We start from the raw sequence: 26680 nt of genomic DNA on the forward strand, positions 1-26680 counted from the left end.
CTAGTATTCCTATTAACTATCAACAATATTCTGAAAATGCCAGACAACATTCTCCTCGTCTGTTCACTTAGACTATATTACCCTTTTTAACTGTGAACCGCAATCTGAACTCACAGTGGAACGGGACAAATTCCTATCCTGTGTCATGTTAAGGAATAATTTGCTCGTGGAAGAAAGCATCAGGCCCTTTTTGAGTGTCTTCTTTTTAGTTGTCATAGTGCTTTTCACTCGCAATGATCATTTCGTGTGTCCCACCGCGTCGCTACCGCCCATTTCGTCATCGCCAACACAAAACATGGCATGCTCCAAGCTGCTTTTTTCATAGTCAGCACCACTTAATAACCGGTCAATCCCACATTCTCCAGGTGTCTTAACAAATTGATCTTCTTCAGATCGTTAGGCGTGAGATAGCTGTGTGAGTGCATTAAAGATTTGTATGAGAACCGCGTTACGGCAACGAAAAAGCTAAGGCAAAAGATTACCGAGTGTTAGCTTGCAAATATGCTAATGTAACCCTCATTTTTTTGCTGCTTCAAAATACAGTCGAGCTCGGATATATCGAATCTGAAGGGGATCACAAAAAGTTCGATATACAAGGTGTCCCAGCTATCACGCCGCACGATTTAAAAAAGGAAGAATGGCGTTACGCGAATCAAAGCTAGTGCGTATTGTTTCCAGTACAGTGGAGTAGCCGCCAGAAACTTTTTTGGTTACTGAGATTTAATTAGGCAATTGTAATTATTTATCTAACTCGAAAATTACTGTCCGAGTTATCAAAGTGTCAATGAGAAGATTGTATAGCAACATGAAAAACTCCCGCGGCCATATTCGCGGGCTTCTTTCACGCTCGGAAAAACACATTTATGCAGCAGGTATTGAGCAACAGAAAGCTGTATCGGGAGTTTTTCATGTTGCTCTACAATCTTCTCATTGACACTTTGATAACTCGGATAGTAATTCTCGAGTTAGATAATTAATTACAATTACCTAAATAAATCTCAGCAACGATAAAGTTACTGGCGGCTACTCCACTGTACTGGAACCAATACGCACTAGGTTTGTTTCGCGTAACGCCTTTCCCCTCTTTTTTTTAATCGTGCTGCGTGTTAGCTGGGACACCCTGTATAGGAAATGCGACACATAAATTAATCGGCCCTGCGACAATCGGCGGATTCGCGATCGGTGCGTCCGCGGGCGGCCAAGTTACTGTACGCAGCTCGGGAAAAAAAGCAAGCAGACTTTATTTACCTGCAAAAAATTGCTGGATCACTCTCAACCTCGTTGCAAAGTCCAAGCTGATTCTATTATTTACACTTGCAGCGGTCATCGCTTGCGGAAAATGAACTCACGAATAGGCACTCAACCCACACGATGACGCAACGAAAATCGGAAAGAAGGAATGTTGACGTTCTAGGCAGCACGCGGCCTAGCCGAACAGCACAACGGGGCTCTACTGACAGCACATTGTCTTCTCCACCTCCAGGTGCCAGAAGGCCTCAATGTGCACTAAGAAGTGCACTTCGAGGTTTTTGGCGGCGCGCCACGTTCGATAAATTGAAAGTGCTAGTGAACGGGCCTTCTATATATGAGTGCACCAGCTGTATAGGTTTCCATAGGATTTTCGAGGAGATTCTACAGCTGTTCGATATACACTACATATAATTCAGTATATGTGTGTTCGATAGATCCGGGCTCGACTTTATTCCTTAAGGGTGACTTTAACTGAAAGCACTAGAAAATAGCAAAACTTGAACCAGAGAATGACGTTTTCTGTTGTGCGTGAACGTCATCATGGTAGTATCACACCTCTGGATCAGTTTTTTTTTTTTTCAGGTAAACATTTCATGTTACTTATGTGCAATCCTCTTTAGACCGCCTAAAACATTCAGAAGGGCGCTCTGTTTCTAGGCCAGTACCAATTCATAGTACTGGTGAAATTCATTTGTGGATGATACGCGTTTATGGAAAAAGTAAAGTGCACGTACTCTGAAACGGCTTCTAGTTGCGCCAAGGATTCCGCGATGCGGTGGTTTCTGGTAAAAGGAAGGTATGAGAGCAGCTTGCGCAGCTTCCATGGTAGGAATTGGTGAAAGGGCCCCGAGTACATCGCGAGGCTCACTCTCTTCATCACCCGGTGGAGCTCGCGGCGAGTTGGATCGTCGTGCGTCAACTGACGGCCATAGAAGAACGACACGATGTTGTTGAAGGCGCACGGCATCACGTAGTTGCTCACGTCAAGCGGCCTTCCACCAGTCTCACCAATGCTGTCAGCAACGCGGCCGAACTCTTCCTACCATCCGCAGAGCGTTGAGAACGTAAGTGCAGGTACATCCATGCGGAACGAAGAAAAAAGAGTAAGAGCACGCCGAACTGTAAAAGGCTTGACAACTGAGCTAGTCCTAAATCCATACCTAAAGTGGCACTAAAGAGAACCACTAAATTAGTTTAGACTAAAAAGAAGTATTCTGTCAACTTCTATTTTCATTAAATTTGTGCATTGAGTGCGAGAAATAAAATTCCGGTATAATGTTTCTATTTTGAACTTGCGCAGCAACCACAGCACTGGTACGGCTTTGTGACGTCATGTAGTTCTATAATTTTTTTCCTATTTAGGTCGTTGTGGCGGAGTGATAGTTTTTGAAACGTTCTAAGCTCAGCCTTTGACACTTTAAATACTATGTAGTCGACCTTTATCAATAAGAGATTACCCTGGCCTGAGCAGATGGGCCTAAATTTGGGAGATGCCGATGAGATTGTGCGGGAACATAAACGCGGCATCGGCTACCAGTCTTTCACTCTTGCGTCATTTCCGGCAGACAAGTTTTTTCCCAAAACAGGAGCGGCTTTGTGGTAATGGCAAACTGTAAGTCATCATCACTGCTCAAAAACATTTTTTTCTGATGTTCCTGCATAACCTTTGTGAACCGGACGTTTATTGCCAGTCAGTGACTTGATGGGATTTAATCGGCGCCTGTTCGTGGAGTGGTGACTTCGAAATTTTGGTCTCAGTAGCTTTTTCTGGCTACTAGTTCCTTGTGTACATTGTTCATGGAGAATGATTTCATATCAAGCTTCTGAGGGGCAAGGAGGCACAATTCGGACACACAGATGACATTTCAGCGCAGCACTCTGTCCAGTCAACTGTTAACTTCGAAACCGCAGTGATGTAGAGTACAGTGAGTTACTATGTAAAGCATCCAGGGTCAAAAGGAACCTTAACTATTGTATGTTGCCAGTCGCAGGTAATGTAATTGAACACGTAGCTTACCATCATGCGGTCCTCCATAGCAGTTTTTGCAAAGCCCAAGTCCCGCAGCATGCTCAAACAGAATTTCCTGTTTGCTGACCAAGCTTCCCCATTCAGTGAACCCACACCTGAAAAGTAACTTCAGTGAAATATATGCCGTGCGCATTAAGTAAGTGAAGGGTGCCCTGGAAGCGCCAGAATAGTGAGTAAGTGAATCAACTTTATTGAAGGAGCCAGTGGATTGAGGCCTGGGCCTAGGCCGCGTCAGGGGCGGTAAGAGCCCCTTTCTCGCAGCCGCCTCTCGAGCTCGCTGGATGGCCTATAGTTGGCCTTGCAGATTTGAGCATATCAGCGCGGCTTTCCACCGCGCCCCAAACTGTTCTGAGGAGACTGCATTTAAATCCTGTACATGTGCGCATTCCCACAGAATGTGTTCTAGGGTGGCGTGTTCTGTCCTACATAGTTTACACAAGTGATATTGGTACAGTTCGGGGCAGATGCGATGTAGGTGCAACGGGTTGGAGAGGGCTCTGATTTGTAGTCGCCTCCAGTCAACCGCCTGAGATGTGTCTAATTTGGAGTTATGAGGCGGGGATCTGCACCTGGACTTTTGGTAGAAGCGGGTGATGTCACATAATCTGAACATACTGTCCCTCTCCTTCCAGGCCTCTCCTCCCGTTCTTTCGGGGGAGGCTTCTTTGCTAGCACGGTAAAAGGGACCTCGCGTGACGCGGTGGGCTTCCTCGTTGAGGTTGGGAGCGGGGAACTCGCAGCAGGTGTGGACTGGGAACCAAATGATGTATCTGGCTTCGAAATCCTCTGACGATATGAGCTGGGCTTTTCCGTGAAGAGTGTTAGCGGCCTGAGCCGATAGTCTTGCTCGCGCGTAGTTTCTGTTGGCGAATGCGAGTCACTGACAACGTATCTACATTGGAGGAAATTATGGCCTGAGTGATAACCACTTCTTCTCCGATTTCAGTATTATTAGAGTGTAGTGAGGATGCGCTCATTCACCCTCGTGGTCCGAGTTTATTACTACCGCGCCAGAATAAAATTCATTTCATAACTTGGAGAATATTCGATTTACACGTATCACGACTGCACCGCCAACTAAATCTTAGTTCACAATTACAGGTACTTAGCTCTTTAAGGACAGGCATATATACATACCAGAAAAATGTTAATTTTCTACATGAATGTGCAGAACACATCAAGTTCTTCAACGAAAAGGAAATATATTCCTAAGTTGCTAAGAGGATTATTGGCAACGGATGCAGGCGAACGGGTAGCACTCACAAGCGTTCGGCCAAGGACAGCAACCACGAGCTCATGCAGGTGGCGATGCTGCTGAGGCACAGGTTACTCTTCTTCATTACAATCACCCTCCGCCGAAAAAGGCGCCATCCTGGCGGCTTAAGGCGAAGACACTACTATTGGGTCGTAGTACGGCTTAATGCGACAGACGTGGACAAGTTCGCGGCCGCGATTGCGCAGGTCTGTCGGTGGCTTGAGGGGCTCCACGAGGTATTTGACGGAGGACGTTTGTTCCAGAACGCGGTAGGGTCCGAGGTATTTCGCGACAAGTTTTGCGGAGAGGCCGGGTGTGGGAGCGGGTACCCGAAGCCAGACCAGAGAGCCAGGGGGAAATGTTCGTGCGGAACGGTCGGCAGGTTGACGGGATTGCTGCTGCCACTGGTCCTCGGTGGAAAAAGAGCGGGCAAGCTCGCGGCATTCCTCAGAATGTCGAGCAGCTTCAGACAGCGGAGTACTTTCGGACGCATCAGGTCGATATGAAAGAATTGTATCGAACGTATTAGATGGTTCTCGGCCATATAGGAGAAAGTATGGGGAAAATCCAGTAGTTGCTTGGGCCGCAGTATTGTACGCATACGTCACGAAAGAGAGAACTTGATCCCAATTTGAATGATCAGAGGTGACGTACATTGATAGCATATCACCAAGAGTACGGTTGAAACGTTCTGTCATGCCGTTAGTTTGCGGATGGTACGCTGTACTTGTGCGGTGAATGATTCGCAATTAGTCGAGTAGTGCCTTCAAAGCATCGGCAAGAAAGGCTCGTCCTCTAACGCTCAGAAGTTCGCGAGGGGCACCGTTGCGCAGAACGAAATGGTGTAACAGAAACGATGCAACGTCGCGGGCGGTGGCAGTCGGCAGAGCAGTGGTTTCAGCATAACGGGTCAAGTGATCCACGGCAACAATAATCCAGCGGTTCCCTGCTGTGGTGGATGGTAGCCGTCCGTATATGTCAATACCAACACGATCAAAGGGACGACTAGGGCAGGGAAGGGATTGTGACGGGTAGACTTGCCCGGGAGGTAATTTTCGGCGTTGGCACTGAGTACAGGAGCGAACGAACTTTCGCACGTAGTTATACATGCCGCGCCAATAAAATCGGAGGCGTAGTCGAGCGTAGGTCTTGAAGAGCCCGTCATGCGCGCACTGCGGGTCCGCGTGGAAAGCGTCACAGATAAGGTCACGGAGATGTCGGGGTATCACAGGAAGCCACTTGCGTCCGTCAGAAAGGTAATTACGACGATACAGAAGGCCATCGCGAATGCAGAAGTGGGTAGCCTGGCGGCGAAGAGCGCGAGATGGTGAAGAGGTGGATGGATCAGAAAGGATGGTGATGAGAGCACTGATCCAGGGATCCTTGCGCTGCTCCGACGGCATGTTGTGCAGTGCATGTGATGTAAGTGCGGGCTCAAGGGCGGATAGGCAAGCGTTGCAAGCTGCGACCGGTGATCGAGAAAGGGCGTCGGCGTCCGTGTGTTTGCGGCCAGAACGGTAAAGAACGCGGATGTCGTACTCCTGTAGCTTAAGGGCCCAGCGAGCAAGTCGGCCAGATGGGTCCTTGAGGGTGGACAGCCAACAAAGGGCGTGGTGGTCAGTGATGACGTCGAAAGTGTGACCATACAAATAAGGGCGGAATTTCCCAAGGGCCCAAATAATGGCTAAACACCCTTTCTCTGTAACCGAGTAATTAGCCTCGGCTTTTGTCAGAGTTCGGCTCGCGTAGGCTACGACATATTCATCGAACCCTGCCTTCCGTTGCGCGAGTACGGCACCGAATCCGACGCCGCTGGCATCGGTGTGGACCTCGGTGGGGGCGGCAGGGTCGAAGTGACGGAGGATAGGTGGCGAGGTTAGCAGACGGCGTAATTTCGTGAAGGCGTCATCGCAGGCACTAGAGGGAAATACCAGGCAGAAAACTGGATGTGGGCTTTACTGCAAAGCACCTAAGACTTCATTTGAAATTTTTACTGACAGCTCTCACCACGAGTGACCCACGGGTGTGCATTTCATTTGGTTTGCACCAGGTTTGTAACAGCCCTGCCACCGGAGATCTTGCATCGGTCTGTCCCCTTTGACCATGCTTTCAAACGAATGCGAGCCGCGTGCAAAACATATTCTTCCTCCTCTGATGTTCCTGCTATGAAGCAACAAATGGCACTTGCTACCGGTCATTCAGTGTTGGCCGAAGGCATTTGGCGAGAAACATCATGCTTCAATGCCGAATCTCAGCAGGAGCAGGAGGAATAAACTTTATTTAGGAAATGAGCAGACGCTAAAATCGTCCGAGGTGGGCGGTCCCAGAATGCCGTGGGCCTGAGCCGATATCTTGGCCCTGCTCACCAGGCGATGCTGGTCTTCAGGGCTCGAGCTTGTCAGCTGGGCCTCCCACTGTTCGACGGTTGGTCCGGTGATGGGTGGTGTCGATGGGTTTTGTTGACATTTCCATACCATGTGGTAGAGGGTATTGGGCGCCGAGCAGAAGGCGCATTTGTGAGTATAGCTCTTAGGATACATGGCGTGTAGCAGGGTGCCGTGCGGGAATGTGCCGGTCTGTAGTTTGCGGAAGATCACTGCCTCTTCTCTTGTTAGCTTGGAATGCGGGGGGGGGGGGGGGGTGTAGATCCTCCTGCCCAGTCTGTAATGACTCAGGATATCGGAGTATCTTTTCGGGACGCTATCATGTTGGTCTGCCGGTGCTCATGAACCCGGTGGGATAGCCCAGAGAATGTGATCTCGGGCAGCAGCGTTAGCCGCTTCATTACCCGCCAGGGACTCGTGTCCCGGGGCCCATACAATGTACAGTTCTTGAACATTGTCTAGTTTTCCGAGGATGCTCAGGGCTTGTTTCTAAATGTAGCCCTTTTGATAATTTCTGCATGCTGTTTGCGAGTCCATGATGACTGTGACGTGATCTTCCTCTCGCTTGCCCGTAGTGGCTGCCAGGGCTATCACCGTTTCTCCCGCGCAGTCGATGTCTGAAGTGCTTACCGAGGCTGCTGCTACCTCTTGTCCTTGGCCGTTGATCACGCTGATAGCGTGGGCCGCTCTGTTCTTGTACTTTGCCGCGTCGGTGTATCTGACTTCTCCTTGTTTTGATCCTTCGTAAGCCTTACGTAGAGCTTGCACTCTCGCTCGCCTCCTTTCTCTGTTGTATTCAGGGTGCATGTTTCTCGGTATGCTGGCCAACGTGATTTCTCCCTCAGGGGCAGAGGAACCCGCTGTTTACTGGACTCATAATCGACTGAGTAGCCCAGTCTTATTAGGGTGTCCCTGCCCGTGCTGGTGAGCTTGAGTCGCTCTATCTGGCTCGTCTTGTGGGCCTCTGCTAGTTCCTCCCAAGTATTGTGGATGCCCAGGCTGAGTAGCTTCTCCGTCAACGTTGTCGGTGGAAGCCCCAGTGCCAGCTTGTAGGTCTTTCGTATTAGGATGTTCAATTTGTCTCTCTCGCTGTTCTTGAGACCCAGGTACGGGGTGCCGTAAGTGACTGTGCTGATTATCAGGGCTTCTATCAATCTGATTGTGTCCTGCTCTTTCAGGCCCTGCTTTTTGTTAGTCACTCTTCGCACCAAGTGCGCGATTTGGGTAACTGTCGCTTGCAGCTTTTTAATGGTGGCGAGACCGGCACCGTCCTTCAGGAAAGTGAGGCCCAGAATACGGAGTACGTCAACCTTGGGTATGTTGACTCCATGTAGGGTCAATGTTGGGTCTGGTGTCTCCTGCGGAGGCCGCCCTCTTGTCCTCCTTTTGAGGATCAGGAGCTCCGACTTTTCCGGCGCGCATGAAAGACCGCAGCGGTGTAGATAATGCTCGGTCCTGTCGATGGCTTCCTGCAGGGCGTCTTGTTGTTCGCCAACCGATCTCGTACACGTCCATATGGTCAGGTCGTCTGCATATATTGCGTGACGGATACCCCTGATGTTCTCCAAGAGGTTCGGCAATCCCCTCATCACTATATTGAACAGCAACGGGGAGATCACCGACCCCTGGGGGTTCCTTTGGGCGGTATTTGGAACTTCTCGGTCCTGAGGTTCCCCAGGCCTATGGTCGCCGTTCTACCCGTCAGGAAGTCCCGGACGTAGTTGTATGTCTGCCGTCCGCAGTTGGTATGCTGTAGGCTGTTTAGCACTGCTTCGTCGAGTGCCAGGATGACACTCTTGTGGCATGTGCTGAGGCCGTCGATAACTTCTTCTTTTAGCTGAAGTAGAATGTCCTGGGTGGAGAGGTTTGGTCGGAAACCGAACATAGTATTCTTCCAGGTAGGGCGAGAGTCGATTGTGGACCATGTGCTCGAAGAGTTTTCCCGTGCCCGACGTGAGAGATCGGGCGCAGGTTCTGTATCTTGACGGGCTTGCCGGGTTTCGGGATCATCGTTACGTCCGCGTGCTTCCAGGAAGCCGGTATACTGCCGGTCTGCCAGCTTTCATTGATATATTTTAGTAAACTCTCCGTCGCCCCGTTGTCGAGGTTACGGAGGGTCTTGTTGTTAATTTTATCCCTGCCGGGCGTCGTGTTTCTCGTGAGATTTTTTAAGGCTGCCATGATCTCCGACTTGGTGAAAGGTTGGTCTAGATCCGGATTGGGTTCCCCCTCGTACTGCGGGTGAATGACTGGCTGCGCCTTCCGTTGTTGTTCATCTCCTAGGTATTTCCCGGTGATGGCTTCGAGCACTTCTTCCTCGGTGCCCTGGAAGTTGTGTATAAGTCTTTGTATGTGTTGCCCCGTGACTATTCTTGATTCCGTCTTCGCCAGAAGGGTCTTTAGAATGGCCCAGGTCTTTTGTTTGCTGAGGTGCTGAGGGTTCCCTGTAATTGGTCGCACACTTGATTCCAGTTCTGACGGGCGAGTTTTTCAGCATACTCTTCCGCCTGCCGCGAGACTGCGGCAATGCGGATGTTGAGTTTGCGGTTTCTCTTCTGCTTCTTCCATCTCTTCAAAAGTCCACGCCTGGCCTCCCAGAGGTGAAGTAGGTGTGGGTCGACGTCGGGATTGTCCGCAGTGAGTTGGATGGTCTTTGTGTACTTGGTAACCAAGTCCATCACGTTTTTGGTCCACTCCTCGATGTCCTCTAGGCTTCTGGTCTGTTCATATTTCCGGAAAGCAGGCCAGTCCGTAATTTTGGCCTGACCTAATCTCACGGGGGTATTGTTGTGCGTGATTTCGGTCAGGATGATGTGATGGTCGCTGCCTAGAGTCTCGTCCAGTCTCGACTACTCGACTTGCCTTAATCCAGTGGAGAAGGTCAGGCAGGTCTGGGATGATGTCTCTGGAGACACTGTTGCCGATTCTAGTTGGTATTTGAGGATCGGTCCACAATCTCAGCTGGTGATGTTGTGCCGCGTTATGCACGTCCATACCCTTCTTGTTGGTTGATCGGTAGCCCCAAGCCACGTGTGGAGCGTTAATGTCGCCCACCACAAGGAGTTTTTGACCCTTCGTGACTTTCTTCACTTCTCTCAGGAATTTGTCCAAGTCCTTGAGGGTGTCGTGCGGAGGAATGTATACATTCAGGATGTAGATGCTCTGCAGGGTTTTCTTGTGAGGAACCAGCTCAATCAGAGTGTGTTCAATTCTGTGGTTGATTTGGTGCTGCTGCGTCGTGTGATGTTTCTTGATCAGGACGGCGGTCCGGGTCCTTCCTGAGGCAATGTGCGTTTCGTAGCCGCGCATCGTAATATTGTTGGTTTCTGTTTCCTGTAACGCGACGACGTCAGGTTGGTGTAGGGTGCATAGGTGAAGCAAATTTTGCCGTTTCCGATTTATTCCTCTGCAATTCCAATGCCAAATTTTGAGGGTTTGGGTCGCTTCTTTCTTCTTTGCTATTTTACTCGCCATCTTGGCTTCCCAGAGTCTTGTTCATCTGGGCTTCTCTGATGGGGTATTTCGGCTTTTTTCTTGCCTGCTCTTTGTCCTTTTCTAAGATGGAGATGCGTTGGCTGAGCTCGTTGCCCATCTGGGTGATCTCCTGGCGGAGCGTTTGTACGGCTGCTTGGACGGTGGCTGCCACAGATTTACTTATGGTGTCGATGGCCTGAGACAGTTCGGCTCGGAACTCATTTCTCAGTTCGGCCTTGTCTTCGATTCGGGCCTTGTTCATCTTGTGCTCTATTCCCGATTCTAGGTCCTCTATCGGGGGAGTATGTTTCCTCGGCGGCGTTAGTGTTGTGGTCGGTTCCTGCTGCTTCTTCAATTGTTCAATGAGATGTTGGAGCTTCATCTCCAGGGCTTGTTCCCTGGCCTGAGCTCTTTTGTCCCGTTGTTTCCGACGTCTTTCTTGCTCTTCTAGACGCTTCATGAGCCCTTCATTCCGCTTCATCAGGTCGGCGTTTTGCCTTCTGAGGGAGGAGATGGTTTCCTCGTATCTTGAATTTCGCTCTTGTGTCGGCAGTGAGGGAAACGGGTCGGTTGTCCACTTAGAACTGGCTATCACTTCCTCCCAGCTGATCTTCTGCTGATCTTGCTGCGGCTTATTTGTTCCATACTCCGAGGAGCTTGAACTTGTCTCCCTTGTTATAGATGGCTGTCGGCCTCTTGATTTACTTCTCTCCCTTACGTACAGGGGTGGGGGTCTTGGCTTGAGCCTTTTCTCGCACTCCTTGCTTGCCGTCTCGTGAGGTAGTCCGCATAGTTTGCACTGCAACTGGCAATCATGATCTGCTTGTGGGTTCTGCACCCCGCACCGGTTGCAGATAGGTTTGTCTGGGTTGGGCATACGTCCTGCCGGTGGCCGATTTCTCCGCAGGCCTGGCAATACTGTACCGATCTGTGATATGGGCGGCAACGTGTGTACGAGCTGGCCACCTTCACGTAGAAAGGGACGTGCGGACCTTCGAAGGTGATAACTGCTGAGGTGGATTTGCCGAGCATCCTCGCATTCAGGATGCCATAGTTGTTGGCTGCCAGAAGTTCCGCAAGTCGTTTCTCCGTCGTACACGCAGTGATACCGTGCTCGACTCCACGCACTGTTCCTGGGAGCGGTTTGATGTACGGCGTCATTTCGTATGTGGCCGCCCCTAGTTCGATGCCGTTGATGGAACCGAGCTTCAGTGCGTAGTCCTCGTCTGCGGTGCTGGCAATTATCAGGTTCTGCTTCCATTGCGTTTGGATGGTTACTTTCGCGCAAAACTCTTTGAAAGGGGAACCACTTGCCCTTGCTAGTCCCTCGGTGATCTTTTCGTCCGGCCAGCTGGACAGCTTCATGCCGGTTCTTGCTCGGTACACCACCTTGTAATCATTATCTGGCAGCGGCGGCGTCGCGCGTCGCGGCGGTGGCTTGCCGTTGGTTCGGCTTCCCTGATCTTACTGACGTTGCTGGTTGTTGTTGGCTTGCATGCTTGTTTCCACTCTCGGGTTGCTCCTCGCGTTCAGTCCTCCTTGCTGGTTCTGGGCGTTTCCTTGCTTCCTCCCTCTTGTATGCGGTCCTCGTTCGGCGACTTCTTGTTTTTCCTTGCCTTCATTGCTTGGAACCATGGGCCAGCTTGACTCAGCGTCTTCCCGCTGTTCTCATCGAATTCCAGATTGCTCTGGTCCGCTGTAGAGTCTTGACTATTGTTCTCTATTTCCATTTCGTGAGCATTACCGTTCGAATCTCAGCAAAAAAATTTCTTTTGCAGTATGCTGCCTGCAGGAAACAGTCCGCAATAAAGGGGACTAGCTTCGGTCCCTAGGAGCAGGACTGACATGAGGCGAGCGATTTTAGAGTACGTTGTACTAGCAGGCTACGGAGACATCTATAGTTACAGAAATGCCAGCAAACACTAAAAGCCAGCTTCGAAGTTAAAAAAATGTTCACGAACCTGTTGAGATCGAACCAAAGATTGCTGCCAATCTGGAGAAGTCGCCGTACCACTCTCGTTAGCCAGGAGGCTAGCAGACTCACGCGTGATGCAGAATTATCAATTAACTGGACGCTCTTGAAGCTGTAACGTTTCTCTAGAATACGTTCCGGCATAACAGCGCCAATAACACTCTCACGGAAGGCCAAAATACTTTGAAAACCCAATGACAGCCCATTTATTGTCTAGAGATAATATAGTAAACCCATTTGGTAAGGCATTGGTCGCATGTTTGATGCCTGGGTTAGCGCGAGTTTTTCTTCGGCTGTAAAGGTAGCTTATTGAAGAGGGCGATCTTGCTATTATTACTGAAGTATCTAAATCTTAACTCAGGTTCCCAAGATCAATTAGAGCTAAAGATTATTAGTGCCCCACCTCCTCCCTCAACTTTCGCACAACATCCGCCCAACACCCACTGTAGAGAATCGTGTGCTTCAGAAAGAGGTTTTCTTTCTGGCTCACCTATGAATTTACTCTTTCAAACACGTTCTTACATTGAAGATTAGATAAAATTACCTTTGTAGCAGTCGCGATAACCAACGAAAGTGGATGAACGCCATAGGAGTTCCTTTGTATTGCAGAACTTCTTGATGCTGTCGAAGTCGTTGAGGATGACAACGTTCAATAGATTTATCTTGAGCCTAGAGAAAAATTCAGCACGCATTACTGAACTCAACAGTTCGTTTGCGAGCATAAAGCACGCGAACAATATCACCAAAAATTATGTTTCACCTAAGGCTTCAACAAAAACTTGACAAATTGTTTATCCTAAATTATCTAATTTCTCTGTACTCAGTTCCAGGCGATTCTCGTGGCACATATCGAGGCACATATCTCGAAACTAACACCAAGGACCATTGACATCATTGTCATTGATATGCAAACAGGCAATTAACTATCCATGTGTTCTAAAGTGCTTGCGTCATCAGCACCTGAATAACCCTTAACTAAGCAGAATTATTTGGCTTGCTTACTGTGAGAGCTAAGTAACAAGAAAACACTAACAAGATGATGATCGGAAAGTCCCTGCTCTACAGAGACCGTAAAATTCGAAAATTTATCGGAAGAAACAGTAAGTTTAAAACCTATTTACACGCTCCCAATTCTCGGGTTGGCTCACGAACAACTTCCATTAGGTTGTGTGCTAGCATGATGTTTGGAACAATGTTAACGTGACTGTTATAACCTTGAAGGGCCTGTAGTCCCTCCCAATTAACACCATGTAGGTTAAAATTGCCAATTATTAAGATTTTGGGTTTCAAGTAGTGCGCCTTCTGAGCTTCAAATTTTCTCAAGTAATTCGGAGCTGCATCAGGGGGTCTGTATAACGCGTTCAAGATAACTTGATGATCCCAGCATGAGAGCTTGATACATAAGCCCTCAATATCAGTCATATCAACCAATAAGGAAGACTCAACGTTGTTTTAATTAGTACGGCAACACCTCCTCCTCGTGAAGCCATATCTTTACGGTATACTTCGTAATCAACAGGGAAAATGTCTTCATCTACCTTATCGCATAGCCACACTCGCCCTTCAACGTACTGCAAAGTTAATACAACTGTCATTTTATGTATGGTAATACCTTTAAAAACGTCTGGTCTTCCTTGTGTTCTGAGATTCGCATTTTCTTGTGAGATTTCTTTCTTGCTGCGCTCCTCTCCTGCCTTCTCATAGTTTCTCTCCCCTACCGGGTATGTGCAGTCTCTCAATTGTGTGTTATTGCTGTAATGTTGCTCATTATGTAGCTGTTCTGCCAGTTACTTTTTCTTTTGTTTTTTTTTATAATTCCTAATCTCATAACTTCTCGCTGAACAGGTTTTACATTTCTACCTTGTATGTGAATTCTTTTTTTTTGTGTGTGCACCAGCACTCCAACCTTAGTGTTGTCCCATCGCAAGTTAAAAATTGGATTCAGTCACTATTTTGTAATAATATTGCTACGAGAGACACATTCTGCCAGGGGCAGACGACAAAGAAGACGGTTCTGTCGTGTGCTGGTGGCTGTCCACCATCTTGGCTACTGCGTCTGTGTAGTGTAAATACAGTGTAAATAGTCACGCCTTGTGTCGTTTTACGTAACATCTTTGCGGTGGAGGTGCGGGGTAGTTCCCTGTTTCCATCACGGAGCTCTGCAACGGCCGCTTCATCACGCTTCCGACCATGTCAGTCGGTGCAGGCACAACGTCTTCACCCGCTGCCCCTCCCGTGTCTCCCACCTACATCGTTCTGCCTCCTGCTCGTGATCCTGGGGCGCTATAACGTAAAATGATTCCAAACTGTTTTGATTCCAACTTCTGCAATCAGCATCCACGATTGGTAAAAACATTTTTGGGCCACTCCCAACTTCGCCTGTCTGTCACGCGACGTCACGAAAACCGCGATAGCTCCCCATCTGATATAACGTGTACACACTGATTATGCATGATTAAACCGCACAAAAGAAAAATAATCATTCCTGATTAGATGCCTTTTCACCATTAGCCCTCTGCTATTAGTTCAATGTTTTCTGGCTATGCCCACTTCTCCTGTCTGTCACGCGACCTCACAAAACCGCGAAAACTACCACGTCAAAGTGACGTGTCCGCGAAAAAAATGCAATAATATGCCGAACAAAACTGAAAATCCTTCTGAATAGCCACAAACTACCCCGTTCCGAAAGAAATAGAAGATGGCTGCCCGCCGATCACTCAGGCCCTCGCTACTCGCACCTGCCGGTGAGCATGTATTTATTTGCGTATGATAAACCTTTTTGCGTGGCAGTAAAATGTTATCGAGCCCTTTCGGCATGCATACGACATCGCTCTGCCAACTCTCCCTTGCTCAGGATCCGTTTTAGTGGCATTCTTATCCTTCCGTTGCACGCTGCCGCGATTTTCGACCAGCCACCGCAAGCTAAGTAAGGCGAAGCGGACCAATCGGAGAAACCAGCCCCACCCTCTTCATGCAGTTATCTATTTTCAATGTGCTGGCTCGGCCCCATCGAAGTCCTCTCCACCAGAGCGTGCTCCTCGCCTCTTGTCAGCCAATTAGATAAGAAAAACCGCTGAGTGTACACTATGTTATTGGTTTTGAAGGCGAACAAAGGTGACCTCCTATAAACGAGGAGAGTGTTTGATTGGGTTGTTCAGACAACGCTGCGGGTCACGGCCCGATGCTTGCGTTGGTGGTTACGTAAATTTGACGTCAGGAGTTTGGAATCAAAACAGTTTGGAATCATTTTACGTTATAGCGCCCCTGGCGTCTTTTCCGGCCAGGATGGGGTTGACGTCGACAAATGGCTCAACCTTTACGAACGGATCAGCGCCAGCTACAGGTGGGAACCGACCCTTATGCTCGCCAACGTGCTTTTTTACCTCGATGGCGCAGCACGGGTGTGGTTCGAGACGCACGAGGCGGACATTACAAGCTGGGACTCTTTCAAAGAGAAGATACGCGACCTTTTCGTTGACAGCACTGGCCGGCAGCATGCTGTGCGGAATGAACTTGCGACTTGTGCGCAGACATCCTCCGAGTCATACGTCTCTTACATTAAGGACGTTATCGCTCTTTGCCGCCAGGTTGACGAGCACATGCCTGAGTCCGAGAGGGTTTCTCATGTGCTCAAAGGTATCGCCGACGATGCATTTAACCTGCTCGTGTATACCAACGTTGATACCGTCGACACAATCATCAAAGAATGTCGGCGGTTTGAACATGCCAAGAGCCGCCGTATAACCCAGAGATTCACCCGGCTGCCCAATACGGCTGCAAGTTCATCGTGTGATGCCGTTCGCCTGCCGCCCACCTGTGACCACGTTACGCGTATTGTTCGTCGCGAGATTGAAGCTGACTGTCCTGCACCTATTCCACCACCCGTGTTTACATCCCACGCCAGTGACCCAACGCAGCCATCAGTGTCCCTCATTCAAGCTGTAGTAAGGCCGAGTTTGCCAATCTCGGCCTTCCATCGGCGTGTCCACTGACTCGTCCTGACGCTCAGCCTTATTCCTCTGGACCTGCTCGACGATCCTACACCTCTCCTGTCTCCTTCCGCAACCCTGCGGAATGAAGAACACCCGACGATCAGCCCATCTGCTTCTCCTGTCATCAGGCCGGGCACATTGCTCGTTATTGCCGTCGCCGTTGGATCTACGCATGTCGCCAGACCTCCATGCACTCTACTCCTTTTAGACGTCCAGCCGCTGGTTCCCCTACTTACTACTCGTCGTCCTCCCACGAGCCTCTTCCGTCTGACGCCACTGCTCCTGTTCGCCGTTTCTCCCGCTCCCCGTCGCCGCAACGCCGCCAACCCCGCTCTCCGCAGCCTCGCCGCTTTTCCTCGCCGTCCTTCTCTGGACGCTCGCCGCCGGAAAACTAGATAGTGCAGCTTATGGAGGTGAAGCTGCAATGCCGTCGTCCCCTGCAAATCCTCTGCTGACACTCGCCACTCACCATAGCCTTCTAGAAGTCAAAGTCGACAATGTTCCTGTGACCGCCCTCATCGACACTGGTGCACACTTGTCTATTATGAGCGCTCCTTTACGCCGCCGCCTGAAGAAGATTATGACGCCGTCTACGACACAGACAATACATGTTGCCGATGGTGGTGCTGTTCAAGTGATCGGAATGTGCACCGCCCGTGTTAGCATTGCCGGTCATCACACTGACGCACTTTTTGCCGTCCTTGCTCACTGCATCCATGACCTTATCCTTGGCCTTGACTTTCTTTCGGCACACTCGGCCTTAATTGATTGTTCTTCTGAAACACTCTCTCCCTCGATCTTCCTCTTGTATCAGATGCCTGCGAAACGCCCGTCAGCCGCTTAAGCCCCACCGCTTTTGTTCGCCTACCGCCTCGAGCCGTCACATACGTGTGTTTGTCATCGACCCTACCCGTTCCTGACGGCGACTATATCGTCACTCCGATTACTGACGTAAGCCTGACACGCAATGTTACTGTGCCACATACCATCGCGACATTAGCTGATAACTGTGTGTTCCTCCCGCAACTAAACTTTGGTCTGACCCCCCAAGTGTTGCCCCACAAGATGTCGCTTGCCCACCTCACCACTATAACAGACCATGACGTCAAGGTTGTCGCCATAACTGCTCCTGAAGAAGCTGAAGTTTCCCGGTCACCAATTTCTGACGACACCATTTTTCGCAAAATGATTGGATCAGACCTTTCGCCTGACCAGGCCGACGCTCTCTGCCGGGTTTTGGCCTCATACAGCGACATTTTCGACATTCGTGATCGACCCCTGAGTCAGACTAAGATTGTCACCCACCGCATCAACACTGGCGACTCTTTGCCCGTTCACCGTCGACCTTACCGTGTGTCCGCATCAGAGCGCGATGTTATTCAAAAAGAAGTAGCAAAAATGCTTGCGAAGGACATCATCGAACCATCATCTAGTCCTTGGGCCTCCCCCATCGTATTAGTAAAGAAGAAAGACGGCTCCTGGCGTTTCTGCATTGATTATCGGCACCTCAACAAGATCACCAAGAAGGACGTGTACCCTCTTCCACGTATCGACGACGCCCTCGACTTCCGCATGGTGCCACCTTCTTTTCATCCCTGGACCTTCGATCTGGCTACTGGCAAATCGCTGTAGACGACCTGGATCGCGAGAAGAGCGCCTTCGTGACCCCTGACGGCCTTTACCAATTCAAGGTCATGCCTTTCGGTCTCTGCAACGCACCAGCCACCTTTGAGAGAATGATGGACACACTGCTTCAAGGATTTAAATGGTCGACGTGTTTATGTTACCAGGACGACGTGATAATTTTCTCTCCCACTTTCGCAACACATCTTGAGCGGCTTTCGACCATTCTAGCAATTTTCCGACGAGCTGGCCTCCAGCTCAATTCCTCGAAGTGCCACTTCGCTCTTCGTCAAATTACTGTGCTGGGCCACCTCGTTGATGCTTCCGGTGTCCGACCAGACCCAGCGAAGGTACGCGCTGTCACGAATTTCCCCGTTCCACGGTCTGTCCATGACGTTCGTAGTTTAGTAGGCCTGTGCTCCTACTTTCGCCGTTTCGTGAAAAACTTTGCGGCGCTCGCACGTCCACTCACTTACCTTCTCAAGCAAGACGTCCCGTTTTGTTGGGGTCCTGTACAAGCTAACGCCTTCTCTGAGCTCATCGCCGCCCTAACGACTCCACCTACTCTTGCCCATTTTGACCCAGCTGCTCCCACAGAAGTGCGCACAGACGCTAGTGGTTACGGCATCGGTGCAGTTTTAGCCCAAAACCAACGCGGCACTGATCGTGTTATTGCGTACGCAAGTCGTCTCCTTTCGAAATCTGAACGCAATTACTCGATTACGGAACGGGAATGTCTTGCCATTGTCTGGGCGGTATCGAAATTCCGTCCTTACTTGTATGGCCGCCCTTTTCCTGTTGTCACAGATCATCACGCTCTCTGTTGGCTTTCCTCACTGAAGGACCCTACTGGACGACTTGGTCGTTGGGCGCTGCGCCTTCAGGAGTACTCTTACTCAGTTACCTACAAGTCTGGCCGCCTCCATCTGGACGCGGACTGCTTGTCCCGCTACCCTGTTGACCAACCAGACGGATCGGAAATCGAACCTAGCCCCTGCGTTATGTCCATGTCTCAGTTTCTCCAGATTGGTGACGAACAATGCCGTGATGCTTTTTTGCGATCGCTCATTGACTGGCTGGAATCGGCACCTAACGACGCCTCACTGCGCATGTTCGTCCTCGTGAATGGCACACTTTACCATCGTAACGTACAGTCCGATGGCCTTGAGCTGCTTCTCGTTGTGCCAAAACATCTGCGTTCAACGGTCCTACATGAGCTTCACGACGAACCAACTGCTGGTCACGTTGGAGTATCCCGCACGTACGACCGTGTCCAGCGCCGCTTCTTTTGGCGCGGTCTCGCCCGGTCTGTTCGACGTTACGTGACCTCCTGCGATAAATGCCAACGTCGGAAACGTCCTGCTGCACCCCCTGCTGGTCTACTTCAACCACTCTCCATCCCGACCGAACCATTCTTCCGTGTTGGTTTAGACCTTTTCCCGAGTCAAGATCCGGCAACAAGTGGGTCGCCGTTGCTATCGATTATGCGACCAGGTATGCAATCACTCGAGCGCTCCCCACCAGCACTGCTACTGACGTTGCCGATTTTTTGCTCCACGATGTTATTCTACACCATGGCGCCCCTAGCCAACTGCTCACAGATCGAGGCCGTGCATTTTTATCCCGAGTAATGGATGATCTTTTGCGCTCCTCCCACAAGTTGACCACCGCCTACCATCTTCAAACAAATGGCATCACCGAGCGCCTAAATCGCACCCTCACGGACATGCTTTCAATGTATGTTTCCTCCGACCACCGTGACTGGGACCTGGCGCTGCCTTACGTGACCTTCGCGCACAATTCATCGCGTCACGATACCGCCGGTTATTCACCCTTTTATATGCTCTTTGGCCGTGAACCAACGTTACCAATGGACACCCTACTTCCGGCTGCTGCTGCGCCACCTAGCGAATATGCACGTGATGCCATCGCTCGTGCCGATCATGCACGTCAGATCGCCCGCTCTAGGCTGTCGGCCTCGCAAGCGACCCAAAAGCGCCTCTATGACAGCCGGCATCACGACAGTTCGCCTCTCACCCGGTGCCTTAGTTCTCCTGTGGTGTCCATTCCGTCGTGTGGACCTGTCCGAGAAGTTGTTATCTCGGTACACGGGTCCTTACCGAATCATCCGCCAGGTCACGGACGTCACCTACAAAATTGTTCCCGTCTCTCCGACTTTGCGCCCTGCGATCGCTCCCAGTGACACAGTTCACGTCAGCAGACTGAAAGCATACCATCCTCCTTCTGACGACAATGTTTGAAGTGCGCCGAGACGGCGCTTCTACCGCCGGGGGTAATGCTACGAGATACACATTCTGCCAGGGGCCGACGACAAAGAAGACGGTTCTGTCGGGTGCTGGTGGCTGTCCACTATCTTGGCTACTGTGTCTGTGTAGTGTAAATACAGCGTAAATAGTCCCGCCTTGTGTCGTTTTACGTAACAGTATTATTACTGTTACTAATATTTGTATCAATATTACCAACTCAACATATCCGTAAAGAACCCGTTTTGAGTATATTACATAGACCGGGGCGAGTAGAGTAATCACGTTTATTATGTGCAAATGATAACAGACCCCAGACAAAGCATGAAAAGTTAGGATGAGTACATCAAATAACGCGGTAAACCTTTCTAACTGCCATCTATTAATCAAGTTTATGTTAGTGGCAGCAAAGTAATATCGTGCCAAGATTCTCCTCGCTTAATATATTTTTTCCCAGCAGCATGTTTTAAGATTCGCTCTTTCGCGCGCTCAGCTACATAGGTTAAATGACGCAGTAAACACCTCAAAGGGCCAGCCAGGTTCGATGGGCGACGACTATGCTCTCCGCTATCATTGTTGTTTTTCGCCCAACAAAGAGTTAGATGACAAAATCACAGTTGTGCCAGCGTTTCTCTTTCCCCCTTTACAATAATGGGACACTATAATAAGTGAAGGAATTTTAGGCGTAGTTTCGAAATTTGAGTCTAGGACATTGCTCCATTGACGCTGTGAGCTTGAACAATGTGTTCCTTTAAACCAATAATTTACCTACGAGACATAAAAGCATGATGATATGCTGGACATAAAAGAAAGCACAGGCCAAAATGAATATTAGAAATAAGAGTATACCGTATGAAACGAGCGTAAGCTTTCAATATTGAGAATAACTTGGAACCATTCCTCACTCAATTCTATCTCGAAATTTCAATCTTCAAGGTTATGTTCTTTCTGTGGTTTCATTGACTTTGTATAAAAAGACTCTAATACATTAACAAAAATTTTAATATAAATGTTTTATACTAAATTGCTTGAGATTTAGATGCGTAGAATATAAGTGCCCTCGATATTTCTTCGTCACCTCAAGAAGGCATTATCCTAGCTCGTGAGCTCGCGCGTCACAAATTTGTCGTAAATCTCGGGAATACCTTACATTATCCTATTGGATGTATGGAAGACATGCTATTCCTGCAATGATTCCCGCCTAATGAGCTACTACATTTTCAGAGAAGCTCTACAGACACGCAGAAAAAATTATTCTTGAACAAGGTGACTTACCACCATTTTACACCCTCTCTCAGGCTTGTAGCTACTACGGCTTTCGTATTTCGCTGTGACATATCACTGTAAACAGTTAAGAAAGAGCTTCGTGTCTATAAAGAGCTAAGAAAAACTATCTTCTCCCGCTGACGTCATTTTCTGATATCAAAAAAGCTTTGGCAATGCATTTGGAACACGCGTTGACCAACACTCCACATACCTGATCACTGGTCCGTACAGCTTGGCCCACTCGATGGCTTTTTTCCGGTAGAAGTCATGGTGGTGAACTTCGACAGTGTCCTCGGATGCTCCTCGCTGGAGGCATAGGCGGCAGCTTGGTTCCAGGCGGAGAGCGCCATCGCAAGAACCATTCGCTCAGAAAGTGAATAACGACCCAGAGAACAGATGCCACTACGGACGTCAATAGGATCACCATCCTTTTCCTTTGCGGTGACCCTGGTGTGGATCCTAGTGTTGAATGAGATAGTGGCAATGAATAGCCTGTTATCTCTTAGCCTGTTATCGCGGTTCTGCGTGATACCACATGCGAGCTACGTGGTTAGGCAAAACCTCATTTTGACGCCGTCCGTTATAAGTTATTAGTAATCTGACAAAGTCATGTCAGCGTGGGGCAAACCCTGACTGGGAAATGCATGCTTTCGGCACACACTGCTTCTACAGTAGGTGAGCCCATTACCGTGATCATTTCTACAGTATATCTGTTGTGCAGGTCTGCTGCAATCAGGTGTGGATATGTAGACATTTGTTCGTGCTAGATTACCGTTTAAAATTTTCATAACGATACCACAAATTTTGCTTTACGTAACAAGTGCTGCGAGAATAATTCAACATATTCTAACCTTACATAAACGTACTTCGAATTGCACTTTAAATGTCTTTTCACGTTAAACGCCTTTCATTTTCATCAGCATAATCCCGGAATCGCTTACTAAACCCACATGTAACGAAAATATCTAACAATATTATGGCCTATTTCTTTGCAACCGTACTACCCACGTACGTTACTTTGATAGCATTGCGTAGAGGAAAAGAGCGATTACTTTGTCGTGCGCAGATGACACCATTGTCGCGCCTCGCATGACACAATTAGAGATAAATCTAGCCCCGCGCACAGCGTTCACAGAAGCGTGTTTCTGCAGTACGTTCGACATGTGAGCGGGAGTGGTCGCGTATGATATAACTTACTATGCCATAGTAGGCATAATGCATCGAATTCAAACCAATGCCCATCAGGAGTCATAAGGCCCAGAATCGTGCAATCTGTTGCAGGAATTTAACACTTGGTCGGATATGGCAGTCCTGCGTGCGTAACGTAGAGTTCAGAAATGGCGTGAAGGGACTCGCACAGCAAGACAGAGGGATGCGCAACCCCCATATCTACGGTGGAGTGGGTTTATCTCCATAGTAAGCTCAAGCGCAAGAGATCGTCTGCGAGTGCGGTGGGCTCGAGCAGCGCAGGGTAGTCTAAGGCACTACCAGAAGTGGGATTATATTACCGTACTTTCCAAACACCTTCTGCAAAGCAAACAACCCCGCTATGAATAGGAAGTGAGTACGATTGCAAAATTATAGTCAGACCTTTGTTAGATGTATAATAAGTTAAACATGTAAGCTTTCTAATGCGCGAATAAATGTAAGTTGTATATTACTGTGATTAGCATTCTTTGCCTACTTCAGGCGTTTTGAGCCTCTTATTTTCCTTCCTTCCTTCCTTCCTTCCTCGAGCCTAATTACCTATCGATCTATCTACCTATCTATATTTTGCATGATTGCGATTAGCATTCTTTGCCTACTTTATTATATCTATCTATCCATCCATCCATCTAAATAGCCAACCCAGTGACCCAAGTTGTGTACCAGCTTGGGCCAGTAGGTATGTACTAGGGGTCTTGATGTCTTCGTGGTCCTTCCAACATCGTCCGTCTAGCTTCGACATCCGACTCTTTTCATGCTGTCGTCGTCGCGTCGTCCTCATTATGGGTGCTTCGTGATACAGTCATTGTCATGACATTGTCGTAATAGCACTCTTGTTCATCCCGTTGTTCTTACACCGATGTCATGCCATCGTCGTCTGCCTTCGTCAAGCATTCGCTTGCCATATTGCTGGTCAGTCCATAGTCCAGTGGTGACTCCATGACTCTCGCCATGCCATCGCCGTCACGCAGTCATCCTCATACCGATGTCGACTCGTTGTAGTTAAAACCATGATCATCACTTCTCTGAAGTCGTCCCATTTTCTTCATGCCATCGTCCTTACACCGCCTTTGTCGTTGCATCGACGCCAATCCTTTTTTTCTATTTTGATTACGCCGCCGTTACCATGGCAGCGTCGTTATGTGTCCGCCTCAAACAATGGATCCCATGCGATTGTCTGACGCCATGCCATCGCCGTCTAACCGTCGCAGTTTTTTTTTTTTGTCGTGGGGACCGTGGTAACTATCGCAGTTGTTCTAACTTAGTCATCTGACTCTCATCAAACCGTCGTTGTCATACCATCATTATGAGAGCATCGTTGTCATGTCATTGTCGTCCGTCAGCCGTCGCCGTCCCCCTGTCGTTTAACCATCATGATCCTTTCAGCGACATAATCCCATTGACTCTTACCATCGTTGTGACACCAGCTTCGTCGATCTATGGACGTCGTTTCTTCTTCGTCATTCTATCATAATCGTGCCGTCATCAATAAATCGTGATTATGCGTCGTTGTCATGTCTTTGTCGAGGCTGCGTCGTCCTCAGATGGTCGATGTCACGCGTCCGTTGTTATACTGTCATCTTCAGGCCATCGGCTTCATTCCAGCTTGTCTGCTGGTTGTTCTCCTTCCGTCTTTATCACGCTACCGCCATTACGCACACGTCGTCATCCCATAGTCCTCCTGTCGTTGTCAAACAATCTTCGTTTACCATCGCCATATCTTAAGGTCCTTCATCTCATTGCCATCATGGCATCGTCATCTTACTGCCTTTAGAGTTGCATTAAGTCATTACTTGCCGCATTAAATTGTCGTTACTGTGTTGGCGTCATACAGTTTTCATGATGCCGCCATGCTCATAGGCGTTCCTTTAAGCCGCCGTGCTTGCTCAGTGGCTATGGTACTGGGCTGCTGAGCACGTGGTCGCGAGATCGAATCCCGGCCACGGCGGCCGCATTTCGATGGGGGCGAAATGCGAAAGTACCCGTGTACTTAGATTTAGGTGCACGTTAAAGAACCCCAGGTGGTCCAAATTTCCAGAGTCCCTCACTACGGCGTGCCTCATAATCAGATCGTGGCTTTGGCACGTAAATCCCCACAATTTAATTTTTAGGCGATCTTGGCAAGTGGATGCTATAGCAAAGGGGGACGATATCACTGTATCTCGCATATAGTCGACGCAACTGAAGTGTCCCAATCATCACTACAAATGGTAAAAGTGGCTTCGGCAATACGGTGTGTCGTTACATTGGTCAAATGCTAATTGCATTATCGTCGACGGTTCACAATTATCTGCAGTAAATTTTGGTTACGGTATTTCTGTACCCACTAGTGCCCATAAACACTCTGCTGAAACCACAAGACGCTTCCTAGGCCCCACTTTGGCTTTGTTCCTGATCAAACGTACCCAAGTTTTTCTTTCATTAAGTAATAAAATTCCTGCACAATTTGTTTAGTTTGGTTGCACACACACCATGTTGCGGGAGTTGAAAGTGGAGAAACTCAGGAGGAAAACTCCATTTACATTGCTTTCTGCATTCTGGCCTATGTTTTTTCCGCATGCTTCAAAGAGAAATAGCAAGAATATTTATTCCGTTGGGTAAAATATAATACCGTCCTTCATTTGGGCAACGCGTTGTTGGAACGACGGCAGTCGTCGGTGAATGTGTACTAATCCCGTCCTCACTCATTATTGCTTGAGATTCTCTCATGTTTTTCCAGCTTCAGTAACGGGGCCTTCCTTATTTGTTTCGCCGCTGCAAATGACAATAATAGTACGTATTGTCTACTGTGCGTCAGTGCGTGAAGCCGGTTGGGTGACGTCTAATTGCTTTTGCATGTAAGGTACGGGTTGCAGTGTAAGAAGCCACTGATCTACTCTCACTGCTACCGCTAGCGAGCATCGCGTTCAATAAAACTTCGAGCAATACAAACCGTTGTCGGCTGCAGGCCAAGAGTAACAAGCTCCGAGGAATGCGTTTTCTAGCTAAAGCGCTTTATCGCTCCTTTTTCGCAGGCAGTGCTTTATTTACAGCGAATGAATTTTCTAGCTGTAAGGCTAAACCGCATATTTTGCGCGGGCCTGTATCTTGTTTACTGCGGCTACCATTTAGACTGATCGTTGAATCGCCAAAGAAAGGAAAGAGTGGAGAAGGGCAGGCAGGGATGTTAACCATTTTAGCAAAACCTGTTTGCTACCCTATTAACGCACTGTGCCAAAAAGGTTGTCGCAGTTTCACCTGAAAGGAGAAGTATCCATTGCGATAGCAAAAAATGTCACAGTTTCGCCCTAAGGGCGAAGCAATGAATGCGATAGCAACACAGCAATGTCATACGAAGTAAGGTGAGCGGCTTTGGTAGCAACAACACGCAGAACTGTTGTCGACGCCATCGGCGTTTTGCCCGCGTTAGCTCAAAATGCGTGCGGCGTTGGTGACTGTTGCTGGAGCCTCTGATATAAATAGGCACCTGGTGCCGCAGCTAAACGTCGCCTCCCTTCCCTCCCCCTCCCCCACGGCCTCTCGCGCGTCCGAAGAAGGCGCGTTTGCTCTACATATATGGTGATTGTAAAGGAGAAAAGAGACGCCTACTTCTGCAGCCCTTAAGCGAGCACGGCGCAGAACGCGCGTTTGTTCTCCGCCGTGCGTTCACTCCCCGTGAAAGACGCGCCCCTCGCGCCCTTTCACTCGCACATACAGCGTTCGGCGCGCGGCGACGATTTCATCTCCAAATGACGTCATACGGAACCTCACGGCGACGGCGACGGCGACGGCGACGGCGACGCCGACGGCGACGCCGACGGCAGAAATCTGCTTTTGAGTGTCCATATAATTGCTATCGCAATAATTTGTAGAGAGCTATACGGAGTAATGATAGTAGCTTTATGAGGTGTATACCCTTGGAGATGCAGCAGCACCGGCAACACGCAGAACTGTTGTCGACGCCACGCCGTCGGCGTTTTGCCCG

At 49.0% G+C, this 26680-nt stretch overlaps 1 protein-coding gene across 1 annotated transcript; it reads right to left on the reverse strand.

Moving 5' to 3' along the window:
* Nucleotides 1–1885: 1885 nt before the first annotated feature.
* Nucleotides 1886–21867, reverse strand: LOC119459206 (uncharacterized). The gene is made up of 4 exons (XM_037721029.2): nt 21722–21867; nt 12910–13034; nt 3269–3375; nt 1886–2290 (listed from the first exon to the last, which is right to left on the reverse strand). Exons 3-4 carry the CDS (start codon nt 3317–3319, stop codon nt 1886–1888), a joined length of 456 nt encoding a protein of 151 aa, XP_037576957.2. The 5' UTR covers nt 3320–3375; nt 12910–13034; nt 21722–21867.
* Between the last annotated feature and the right edge of the window lie 4813 nt (nt 21868–26680).

The sequence above is a fragment of the Dermacentor silvarum genome, chromosome 7 (assembly GCF_013339745.2).
Source record: "Dermacentor silvarum isolate Dsil-2018 chromosome 7, BIME_Dsil_1.4, whole genome shotgun sequence".
Classification (NCBI taxonomy): Eukaryota; Metazoa; Arthropoda; class Arachnida; order Ixodida; family Ixodidae; genus Dermacentor; species Dermacentor silvarum.